General features: G+C 34.4%; 2 protein-coding genes across 2 annotated transcripts in view; one reads left to right on the top strand and one right to left on the bottom strand.

The window, feature by feature from the left end:
• Nucleotides 1-211: 211 nt before the first annotated feature.
• LOC116000517 (uncharacterized aarF domain-containing protein kinase At5g05200, chloroplastic) lies at nt 212-5,032 on the bottom strand. The gene is made up of 11 exons (XM_031240608.1): nt 4,919-5,032; nt 4,691-4,811; nt 4,056-4,198; nt 3,276-3,389; nt 2,802-2,990; nt 2,520-2,675; nt 1,663-1,928; nt 1,470-1,567; nt 1,184-1,362; nt 774-890; nt 212-530 (listed from the first exon to the last, which is right to left on the bottom strand). The coding sequence occupies exons 1-11, from the start codon at nt 4,982-4,984 to the stop codon at nt 357-359; spliced, it is 1,623 nt and encodes a 540-aa protein (XP_031096468.1). The 5' UTR covers nt 4,985-5,032; the 3' UTR covers nt 212-356.
• A 6,950-nt stretch (nt 5,033-11,982) lies between these two features.
• LOC115998648 (WRKY DNA-binding transcription factor 70-like) overlaps nt 11,983-12,779 on the top strand; it is a 3,022-nt gene continuing 2,225 nt past the window's right edge. Inside the window, exon 1 of the mRNA XM_031238271.1 lies at nt 11,983-12,454. Coding sequence (XP_031094131.1) covers nt 12,129-12,454 — 326 coding nt within the window. The 5' untranslated portion in view covers nt 11,983-12,128. The remainder of the gene's footprint in view (nt 12,455-12,779) is intronic.

The raw sequence follows: 12,779 nt of genomic DNA, 5'->3' as shown, positions 1-12,779 counted from the left end.
TGGTAAGCATAAGATTACGAGTTGTACTCCCAGCAAGAGCGGCCTATTAGTTTTCTTGATTTGAACCGGTCGCTTATAAGTAACTTAAGTTGGTTTACCTCCCTGTGACTCTTAACTAAGGCCACGAAGTCTACCGAGTGTATACTTTTGAATAGTAACTACAGGTTCCTCATCACCCCAAAAAGGAAATCAAACTGTAATCTGAATAATCTTTAGAGAAAGCAATTCTTCAATGGCATTTATATAATTATATATATAGACTTTACTGTAAAAAGGGTGTGTTTCTTCTGCTATAATATTTACGGAAAGAAAGTGGAGGAAGAAGGAAGAAGGTATAGTTACACTATTAAGCATCCTTACTGGTATATGATTCTTTGTCCTCGATTCTGGGTGATGTTGATGCGCTGATCGCGAAGCATGTTCATGTTTGGAGCTAACAATCTGGTGTATCTGTCAAAATACAGCAGCTGTTTCATCAGGAGTGCAAACTCCCTGGGAAATCTCAGCCCATAAGACTCGCTGACTCGAACCTGTTCAACCACAGGCGTGTGCCCAGTTAGGAAGATAAAGCGTTGTGACAGATACGAATATTGTGATGATACGAGAGGTTAGAAGAAAAAATTAAAGCATAAACTCAACCGAGCATTTTTTTTCTAAACTACTATGTTGGTTGATTGTGAATTCTTTCGACAGAGCAACCCGAGCAGGATGATATATAATGTTGACGGGACAAAACTTTTAGGGGGTTATCAGGGTGATATAGAAAAGCTTACCAAATCGAGAAATAGAGCATTCATTTGTCTCTCGTCAAAAACTACATTGGCAGAGACTGCGGTTGCATTTGTGTTTGTATCCCTGGCTGCTGCAACAATGATTTCCGTATCCAATTCCTAAATCATAATAGAAAACGCATGGAGTCAGCAATCGATTAATATCACTAGAGTGCTAGGCACCAGATACAATATAGTGTTCTAAACGAAATTATTATCCTTGAAACGACAGCATGTCAACTACTTATGCACTTCATTTCCCAATACGGCAGTTTTTTCATGTCTGTGTTTCGGTTCAGTTTACTGTTATTAAGGAAACATTTCTGTATTTCCTGATTATCTCTAATAACGATTCCATAAGAAAAATAAGTTGAAATGGGAGCCCCAAACGAAGCTCAGAGCCTAGTGTGTACCTGTATTGACGAAAATATCTTCTCTAAATCTCTTGAAAAGGCCTTGGAATCCACATCCTTGCCCGTAGCGCCCATGTCAATTAAGCCGGAAGCCATTGCATCATAATCTTCGGTCGATATGGATGTCAAAAACACTTCCATAGCCGCCCATGTTTTAGGAGATATACGACCAACAATTCCTGTGTAAAACACCTCAATCTTGTAATCCCACATCAAATAAAGCCATAAAGAGACTGCAAAAAGTTCTGAGTCACAAACGAGGGTCAGGAAAGAAAGATTTAGATACCGAAGTCAAGAAAACCAATGCGGCCATCACGAAGAAGCCACAAGTTGCCAGCATGCACATCAGCATGGAAGGACTCACAAGCAAGCAAGCTTCCGAACCTTCAAACCACATGGAGAACTTGAATTATATTGTATGATAAGTAACTATAAAGCACAATTTGGGCAAATGAATCGAAGTTATGACTGAAACCTACCAGACATTTAAGGCAGTTATAAGACTGGCCTCGGGATTAGGAACGAGTGAGTTTATTGAGTCTAAATCAGTGAGGGGAACTCCATAAAGCCTCTCCATTGTCAGGATTCGTCGTGTGCTGCATTGCCGGTACACTCTTGGTGCTGTAGCCTGCCTAGTCAGACCCATGGCTTCCAAGTATCCCCTAAATGCTTCAATATTTGCTGCTTCTTTAGTGAAGTCAACTTCTTCAAGCATCGACTCCCTTATGTCTTTGACAATCGCAACCTGTAAAAAAAATTATGTAAGAAAATACCTAATGTATTATTAGCATAAGATTCCCTACAAAGTATCAGTCAATTGAGAACATATTTTCCAAACAGAAGATTAGATGCCAATTAAGAAGTTTGCAGATTTCTCGTAGCACTTGGCAAGTCAGCAATTCCAATGATTGAATTAAAATGTCCAAAACCTGCCAGCTAAGAATTGTCCTAAGAGCATCCTTATCAATTGAGTTTTTTCGCGGTAATTGAGGAGTTTTTGTAGGTGTGATTAGGAAAGAGAAAATGGGAAGTGATAAAAAAGAAAATGCAAATCATATTTCAAAAGAAAAAAAAAAAGTATTGGTCAGTCACGCGTCAGGCGAGACTGACGCGCCCGCTAGGCGCACCAAGTGCGCCTGACGCGCAACTCCATGGCCTCATCTTGGAATATGGGAATGCTTTTACTGTTCCAATATCCCATTCTTTGCAGAGTAATTTTTTTTTTCTCTCTCATTGCTTCTCACTCTTCCAAATCAGCAAGCACTGTACCAATATCTACCTATTATCCATTGATGTAGTTGCTCTAAAGATGTTAAAGTATTTATATGCATTATACCAGAGATGTACGATCTAATTCAGGACTCAAGAACTCCAAAGTGCGAGCCACAACATATACAAAGTTCAGATCTGCCACTAAAATATCTTCTATCCCGGGTTTCAAGACCTTTATCACAACATCATCTTGGGAGCCCTTTAGCCTTGCCCCATGCACCTGGAAATTGAAATGTAAAGTTCAAGTCATTTATCAGTATTTCTCACTTGCAACTTGCAAGGACTTAATTATCAAGGATCACTCATTATAAAGGACATGTTAGTGTAGGATCAAAGAAAGCGGAACCTGAGCTATAGAGGCAGAGGCAATTGGTGTAGGATCAACATACTCGAAAACCGTATCAATTGGTCTGCCTAATTCCTCACGTATGATTGCTTGAATTTCTTCATAAGGAATTGGTGGAGCCCTATCAAAACAGTACTGGAATTCTTCAACATATTCTGGCGGAAAAATTGTGGGTGCAGATGCTATAAACTGCAATCGCAAGATAGTCAAATTTTTGCAAGTCATATATCATCACAAGACGAAGATAGATAAGAGACATCCACGACAATTAAAATAAAAGGATCAAAAACATAAAGCATGCAGATATGATTAAGAAAATAATAACTTCAGTATCAATGTATCATCATATAGTCTTGGTCTCTTGGAGGCACTAAACCCATCCGCCAGTATTGCATGACAAAACTACAGTAAATAAGCAAGAAAACCTGACTTTAACTTGAAATCTTTAGGAGAATTAGAAAATAACAAGTTTACCTGCCCCAATTTTATATAAGTTGCACCCATGCGTTCGAACAATTTCCTCAAATATAGGGGAGATAATAATCCAAGCTGCATCTCGGTCGGTAATCTAGTGGATGAGTTTGCAGTCTAGAGGAAGATAAAGAGATTTAGTATTACTTGATTGTTTTATTAAAAAAGGTATTACAATCAGCATTCAAAGGCTATGTTGCAGAAGATAAACTAAATCACGTGAATGTCAGATAAGTGAAAGAGAGAAAGAAGGGGGCGGGAGGTCAAACTGAGCTAACATACATAATGGAAATTACAGTGAACAAATCGAATCTTCATTAAACAATTAAACAACAGCATCTCAGCATCTGGATCCCTTATTCAAATCCAACTTCATTTTGTTCATAAAATAACTGTACACCTTCAGAAACAAGGTGAATACACCATAATAAAAAGATATATTGTCACATCAGTTGCAATCATTGTCTGTAAGACCATTGTCCACTCATTTCTGTTGAAGAGAAATATAAAAATATTAAGTTTTTAGTTAAGTCGAAGAACGTCCATTAATATGATATAGAGTAAGGAAGCCCCATGTTTGAATCCCCTGCACTACCCATGGGAGGTGTATTGAGGCTAAATATAACATAATGTGATACTCACTAGTCACTACTAGATTAGCCTTTTAGCTGAGTTGGAACACATACTTCAAAAATTTCTAAGGCCTAAATACTACAAAATAAAGTTCAATTGTATCAACATAGAAGATTTACGCCTAACAATCATAGCAGAGTCCAAGGGCACCTTTGAGACATCAGCCAGCCACTCAGTACCAACCCCAATCACAGCTTGGACACCTTGGGCAAGCCTTAAAGCCCCACGTGGACCTGTATTTATGGACGTTTGAACAATATCCTCAACAAATTTAGGCAAGTTCCCAAGACGATCTGCAGAAAATAATTTTCAGGATGTTAAACAACCATTTCTTCCAAATACTTGTAACCGGGTTTGTCCAAAAGAAAAATGATGAAATGACAGTAAAATTCACTTGAAAATTTATAAAATTAATTCTTTCTTGTTTTATCCATCATGGGGCTTCATTTTTCATCCCAAGTCGCACATTGGACAAAATAATTTGATGGCCAACTTAACCAATCATGTAGCTAAAACAGCTTCTATTTTATTCATCACATCCAACTGTCCAGAAACACTGAACCTTAGAAATGAATGCTGCATATGGTAGATGATGAACAAAAGGGAGAGGGAAGAAGAACAGACAAAAAGTTCGAACTTATACTAAATAAACCTAGATATAAAACCACATTTATAATCGATGATGAAACTATGATTAACATCCAAATAATTGATCAACTGCTCCAATCAACAACCGAATCACATACAACTAATCAAAGCTGAATAATTTTTTACAAGATAAAAACCTTGAAGACGAGTGGTGAAAATCTCCTGGCTCTGCGAATACCGAGCAAAAACAGTGAATCCAGTTCGGCGAATTCGATACTGAAGCTTCATTGGCTTATCCAATCTGTTTATAGTTGGAAACTGCACCAAAATTCAACCAAAAAATTTCACAAAAGAACAGTATCAACTCCCACTCGGGGAATTCTATTGCGTTACGAGATTGAGCTATGTAGAAGCGGGAATTATACCTGAGAGTGATGAAGAATAGATGAACGTCCATGAGCGACGCCTCTTAGCACTGAAACCCCCGCCATTCGTCTTCCACAGAGAGCTAAGAAAACCAGGACAATAGTATCATTACTTATTTTTGTTTCGCTTTTTTTCTTTTTAAGTTTTTTTATATGTTAGGTTTAAAGCAAAAATTTGTGTTAAATTGTGGTTTATTTTTATTTTTGACACAGATCGATTAAAATGAAAATGTAATATTTATATTACAAAAATATGATATTAATTAAGAATATTAAAGTGTTTATTATTATAAAGTGTAATATTTTTAAATAAAAGTAATTTAAAAGTATTACACTTAACAAATACTTTATTTCTTGATTGATATTATGTTTTTCAGTATAATACACTAAATTTGTCTCACATATAAGAATTTATGATATGATTTTACATAAGAGTTACTTTAAGTTTTTAATTTATGTAAATTAATTTGAACTTTCAAAATCTCTTTAAAAAAAAAGAATTACTATAATTGTTAATTGACCCATTAATCTCTTTACGTGTACACTCTACATATAAAGGGTCTTCATCATTTATAATCAGTTAAGGTCTTTTAGTAACTCTAAGTTCTTAGTGATATTTGAACCCTACACTACAGTTAGAACAAAATTTTAACATGATCAAAAGAACCAACTGAGCTAATCACGAAAAAAAAACTCACAAGAAACAATCATACCAAAAAGTATTATAACCTTAGTCAGAAAAAATATTATTAAGAGGTAAATCAGTCTTGATTATTTAGAACTAACGGATTCAAATAAAAAAATACTAATAAATTATTATTATTATTTTTTTTGAGTACTACTGACTCTGTTACAATGTAGTATGGGACACTGGGTGCCACTAGACCACAAGGTCATTGATACTAATAAATTATTACATTTATGAGTCAAACTTATAATTTTATACGGAGTAATTATTAAATTATCATATTAACTTGGATGAGATTCCTCTATTTTTTCTTTCTTTTTTTTTTTCCTCACGCAAGAGTTGTCGGGTTGAGCTCACCAGACGGCGTTAGTTCGGGAAAAACCAAAATATCTAAAAGCAGTGAAAGAGCAAACTGCTACGTGTCACTGGTTCACTGCGTAGTGAGTTTTCGGGTTTGCAATTTGCACCCCAAATGTTTGTTATTTTGTTATTGTACACAAATTTTGGTGTTTCTGTAATTCTGACCACATTATTTTGAGTTATTTCAATTCCTTTGGAGATTGTAGAGGAGATACAAGTTGCCAAGTTGAAACATGGAGAAATAAATTGCGACAATTAATAATACCTCATTGCACCCTAGCAAGTTTTGGAAGAAATAAATATATATATATTGATGGGGCCTAAGTTATGCCATGACGGCTAATTAATGGAGATGCAATTTGAGACATGCTTTAGGGTTAATTGGTAAATAATATGAAGAAGAGGTCCAAAGGGATAATTTGGGCAGGAGAGCATTTGGGCGGGGTATCTTTCAGCATAAGCTTGGATGGCTAGAGTGAGGGGTGCAGCTGATTTTAAAATCACATGTATATTTAAAAAATGTATAAAATCTTCATTTTTAAAATAACACTTAACTAACTCATTTATAGGTAGTTGGTTGAATCACTATTTTAATCTGAATTATATTACATTACTTCTTATTTATACTCTTTCACTTTTACTCATGATATGACAATTGATGATTAGTTATCTTCATCCTGTAAGTTGGAATAAAAATGTTAATATCAAAATTTTGTGAGAAGGAGTAAAATTAGGAGTAGAATTTCCTTTTAATTAGGGTGTATTTGAAAATCAGAAAAAAAAAAAAGATTTTTTAAAAAATTATTTTTCAGATTTTCAATATTTGGCAAGAGGAAGAAAAATAAGGTCAACGGAAAATATGATCTTCATTAACGGAAAAATAGGTATGTTTTTGCACAAAGAGTCAACATTGCCTCAACTGAAGCTCGAACCTATTCCTATCCCATCATCCATGTGAGAATGTTAACCAGGACACTAGGTGTCACTAGACTACAAGGTCTTTGACATTTTTTTTGATTGTATAGATAGATAAGAATTATGATTAATTATGCAATTATACTCATTTTTCATAAAATGAATCAAACACATCAAAGACAGTTTTTTGAAATGCAACCAAACATTGGAAAAGAAAATATTTTATGAAAAATGACTCATTTTCCATAAAATGAACCAAACACACCAAAAGACAGTTTTATAGAACACAACCAAACACAAAACAAAAAAACAAAAAAAAAAAAAACTGTTTTATAAAAAATGACTCATTTTCCTTAAGGCATTTTTTTTTTCCAAACACACACTTAATCCTAATCAATCAAGTTGCAACAATCATACATATTGTACATTTTTGTAGTCTATAACACCTATCATTGACATTTGACATAATTTAATTTGTCTCGTTTTTTAACACGGACACAACTAGACAAGTAACCACTTGATGGCAACATTAAATTGTTTATAGTTCATAGGGTTTTGCTAATGCAAGTTGCAAAGTGTTTCCGAAATTTTTTATTTCTTAAAATGTTTGGTCAAACTGATTAAATAATACTTTATTTGTTGAGAATTGAAATCTAAAAGTTGTGGATCTTCAAATTAATTAAAGAATCACAAACACTTGAGGACAAGATATATAATCTTCACTTAAATCCGTGTTCTCTTACAATTTTCAATCTAATATGATTTCAATCTCAAGTTGAATTCATACTCTTCTTCACTTTTTTTTTTTTGAGTACATACTCTTCTTCACTTATTTTGGTAATATTAACTGTTATTTTGAAATATCTCATATTAAAAATGATTTAGAATAGAAATTTGCTTTAAAAAGGGTAACACTTGTTTATTAATTTTACATTTTTTAAAAATTAAACTTATTATGACATTCTAACTTAAAAGTGTGCATCACCGGTGAAAATATATACTTCCAAGTTACAATTTCTTAGTTTCTCTATTTTATTTGGTTAATATCTAAGTCTATCTAGTAAAAAAGTTACAACATAAGATGCTAAAATCTATCGTCCTTGCACACACCACAAGTTAAAGAGGTACAAATGATGAAAAAAGCTTCACTTAATTAATACTTGTTTGGGATAGTAGGGTAGGGTTTGATCATATCCCTACCATGAACTTCCGAATTTTGTGTTGGGATAAGCTTCTTGTGCACAGAAGTGTACAATTTGGTGTTGAGCTTAAAAACAAAATTAGATCGATTTACCTCTTTGTGACCTTATGGGCGAATTTATAGGGTCCAAAATATGGCATTGGACCATTGATATAATGGATGCGCCGTTTCACTTAAGACTTCAACAACAGAGTGAAGGTTCGATTCATACTACTAACATGGGAAGTTTGTACGGTGTACGTAAAAGTGTACAACTTAAATATTGAATTTTGAAGTTAGGGTGTGTTTGGAAACCTGGAAAATGATTTTCAAGTTTTCAATGTTTTGTTAGAGGAGGAAAATGGAAGTCAATGGAAAATAGAGGTAATTTTTCAAAAAATGACTTCTCCTTTTGTTTGGGAAGTCATTTTTCGTTTGTCAAAATGGAACAGCTAATCACTCCCGCCGCCACCACCACAATCACCCACCACCCCCACCATTCCTACCACCACTCAATACCCCACCACCCACCTCTACCACCGTCACCATTGTATATTTTAAATATTTTAAATTATAAATAATTATGCTCATTTTTCAAAAAATGAACCAAACACACCAAAACAGTTTTATAGAATGCAACCAAACATAGAAAATAAAAATGCTTTCTGAAAAATGACTCATTCTCCTTCTTTCCAAATATACCCTTACTTAGATTGAATCGATTTATTTTCTGATGAGTTCACGAGATCCACGATAATTTTGAGAAGAAACAAAAGCGGAACTGAAGCCACAAAACGCCAAGATGGGGTTGGTGAGATGGAATTGAAGTATGAGTGAGGTGATGGACGTGGTACATAGTCTTGGTGGAGTTATCCACAGAAATTAATTCCACTTGTGTCAATACAAACAGCTTGGCTGGTTGGCTATGATAGACATGATTAGATAAAAGCGGCAGTGCCTGGCAACAGTGCAATAATGCATTAATTATATGCACTTATGCTCTTAAAGATGACTTAAAATAGTTGAAGCTAGCAAGTTGAAAATAATTAGGGAGGGAGATAGATGCATGCACCCTATCTATGTGGAGGTGATTTTGAATATTCAATATTATATTACACTACAACTAATTTAATACATATATATATTTGTATCGTCTTAAAAGTCGAGCAAGTAAATTAATTATTTATAGATGCTAGCAGGTAGGGTTATTTATAGGCTCTTTAGCCAACTTGATCTAATCAAATACTCCGTATCATGTCTTGTTCAATGTTTGTGTGACTAATATTCCCTTCACTCGTTAGTTGTAGACACCGCTTGGCATGAATGAAGTGGCACATATGACATGGGCAAAGATAGGTAGTAGGGAAAATAAAAAAGTATAAAATAAAGACGGAGGCGAATACTATTTTGTGATTCGTTTTTTTAGCCATTTTAATAAACTATCTTTATTACAAAAAATCTTTGTATCATTTGACTCCTTCACGAGACCAAACGTTACAAGCTATTCATCATCTCACTTCATACACATTGTGTCGTTGTTTTCCTCACTTTACAGATCTTCTTATATTCAATTCATTGCGTATTCACATTCTACATATTTTATTAATTTATGTAAATTCTGATTGATTAAAATCATAAATTAATACCAAATACTATACCAAATATATACCTTATTATAATTTATATACACACACATTAACAATGACTTTGTATAATACTTGTATATAAATCATTAAATTGTTACAAATATAACTAATAGTAAATTAGTAATACTCAAATAAATATGGGTGATTAATTAATTTAAATAAATAAAGAAACACGAAAAATAATAATTTCTGAAATACGAATTATAAAAATACTAAAATATACTCTATGAAATTCGAGTACCATCATTTTATATAGTTTGCCGAAATTTACTATCCAAAGCTGAAGGTTTAAAAATAATAAAATAAAACAAACCCCACCACAAAAAAAAAATGTTTCTAGAATATGAATAATGATGTCATCCAGCTTACGTCATCACTCATTAGATTTTAACTTTTTATATACGTCCGTACACCTTCAGGAAAAAAAAAAAAGAAGAAAAAAGAAAAAAAAAAAGAAGCTTTTTCATAGATTTTTCTATAGCATTTCTTCCTCAGATTTTCCTCTCAGTTGCTTCTCTATTTCCCCCTCCAATCATCTCTCCCCTTCATCTTCCTTCTCTCTATCCAAACAAACCCTATCTCTCTCTCTCTCTAGATCTCTCATCAGTCACGGCGTCCGAAATGGACGTGCCGGAGAATCTACTTGTGCGCCAGAGAAGAGCGATCACGGAGCTCGTAAACGGCAAAGCCACGACCGTTGAGCTCCAAACCCTACTCCAAAACCCGCCCCCCGACGGCGCGTCCAGCTCACTCCCCGCCGAGCTCGTGCAGCAAATCGTCAGATCTTTCACTCAGGCCATCTTCGAGCTCACTTCCGGCGATGCCGCGGCCCAGATTTGCCAGATCCCATCCGCCTCCGCCTGCTCCGCCGGCCTCACGTTCGAGGACTCCGGCGAGACTACCGGCAAGAACAAGAAGAAGGGCCGCCGAGGGCGATACAAGAAAAGGTCAGAACAATAACAATAATAATAATAATAATAATAATAATAATAATAATAATAATTTTTAAAACAATAATAATATCTTCTCCCAAATAATTATTACTCCGTATTATCTTACAATATTCTTAGAGGCCTTTGAAACTTTATTTTTTCTTGAAATTTAAATTAATCAGAAATCTTAATGGGCACACAGACATACATAAAACATACATTAATCTTCACGAAATATTACTCAACAATTGTCTATTAATTAAATGAAAATAACAAGATATTCACCAATAATTATTCAAATTATAAGAGAATCCCAACCCCCCCCCCCCCCCCCCCCCCCCCNAACTAATTTAATACATATATATATTTGTATCGTCTTAAAAGTCGAGCAAGTAAATTAATTATTTATAGATGCTAGCAGGTAGGGTTATTTATAGGCTCTTTAGCCAACTTGATCTAATCAAATACTCCGTATCATGTCTTGTTCAATGTTTGTGTGACTAATATTCCCTTCACTCGTTAGTTGTAGACACCGCTTGGCATGAATGAAGTGGCACATATGACATGGGCAAAGATAGGTAGTAGGGAAAATAAAAAAGTATAAAATAAAGACGGAGGCGAATACTATTTTGTGATTCGTTTTTTTAGCCATTTTAATAAACTATCTTTATTACAAAAAATCTTTGTATCATTTGACTCCTTCACGAGACCAAACGTTACAAGCTATTCATCATCTCACTTCATACACATTGTGTCGTTGTTTTCCTCACTTTACAGATCTTCTTATATTCAATTCATTGCGTATTCACATTCTACATATTTTATTAATTTATGTAAATTCTGATTGATTAAAATCATAAATTAATACCAAATACTATACCAAATATATACCTTATTATAATTTATATACACACACATTAACAATGACTTTGTATAATACTTGTATATAAATCATTAAATTGTTACAAATATAACTAATAGTAAATTAGTAATACTCAAATAAATATGGGTGATTAATTAATTTAAATAAATAAAGAAACACGAAAAATAATAATTTCTGAAATACGAATTATAAAAATACTAAAATATACTCTATGAAATTCGAGTACCATCATTTTATATAGTTTGCCGAAATTTACTATCCAAAGCTGAAGGTTTAAAAATAATAAAATAAAACAAACCCCACCACAAAAAAAAAATGTTTCTAGAATATGAATAATGATGTCATCCAGCTTACGTCATCACTCATTAGATTTTAACTTTTTATATACGTCCGTACACCTTCAGGAAAAAAAAAAAAGAAGAAAAAAGAAAAAAAAAAAGAAGCTTTTTCATAGATTTTTCTATAGCATTTCTTCCTCAGATTTTCCTCTCAGTTGCTTCTCTATTTCCCCCTCCAATCATCTCTCCCCTTCATCTTCCTTCTCTCTATCCAAACAAACCCTATCTCTCTCTCTCTCTAGATCTCTCATCAGTCACGGCGTCCGAAATGGACGTGCCGGAGAATCTACTTGTGCGCCAGAGAAGAGCGATCACGGAGCTCGTAAACGGCAAAGCCACGACCGTTGAGCTCCAAACCCTACTCCAAAACCCGCCCCCCGACGGCGCGTCCAGCTCACTCCCCGCCGAGCTCGTGCAGCAAATCGTCAGATCTTTCACTCAGGCCATCTTCGAGCTCACTTCCGGCGATGCCGCGGCCCAGATTTGCCAGATCCCATCCGCCTCCGCCTGCTCCGCCGGCCTCACGTTCGAGGACTCCGGCGAGACTACCGGCAAGAACAAGAAGAAGGGCCGCCGAGGGCGATACAAGAAAAGGTCAGAACAATAACAATAATAATAATAATAATAATAATAATAATAATAATAATAATTTTTAAAACAATAATAATATCTTCTCCCAAATAATTATTACTCCGTATTATCTTACAATATTCTTAGAGGCCTTTGAAACTTTATTTTTTCTTGAAATTTAAATTAATCAGAAATCTTAATGGGCACACAGACATACATAAAACATACATTAATCTTCACGAAATATTACTCAACAATTGTCTATTAATTAAATGAAAATAACAAGATATTCACCAATAATTATTCAAATTATAAGAGAATCCCAACCCCCCCCCCCCCCCCCCCCCCC

The sequence above is a fragment of the Ipomoea triloba genome, chromosome 12 (assembly GCF_003576645.1).
Source record: "Ipomoea triloba cultivar NCNSP0323 chromosome 12, ASM357664v1".
Classification (NCBI taxonomy): Eukaryota; Viridiplantae; Streptophyta; class Magnoliopsida; order Solanales; family Convolvulaceae; genus Ipomoea; species Ipomoea triloba.
This window is presented reverse-complemented; position numbering and strand designations above follow the sequence as displayed.

Excerpts from the sequence above, each read along its gene's own strand:
- LOC116000517 (XM_031240608.1), bottom strand. The coding sequence starts at position 4,984 with ATGGCGGGGGTTTCAGTGCTAAGAGGCGTCGCTCATGGACGTTCATCT. Across the intron at positions 4,812-4,918 it reads CTATTCTTCATCACTCTCAG|TTTCCAACTATAAACAGATT; the intron begins GTATAATTCCCG and ends ATTTTGGTGCAG. Across the intron at positions 2,991-3,275 it reads CTTATATAAAATTGGGGCAG|TTTATAGCATCTGCACCCAC; the intron begins GTAAACTTGTTA and ends TTGCGATTGCAG.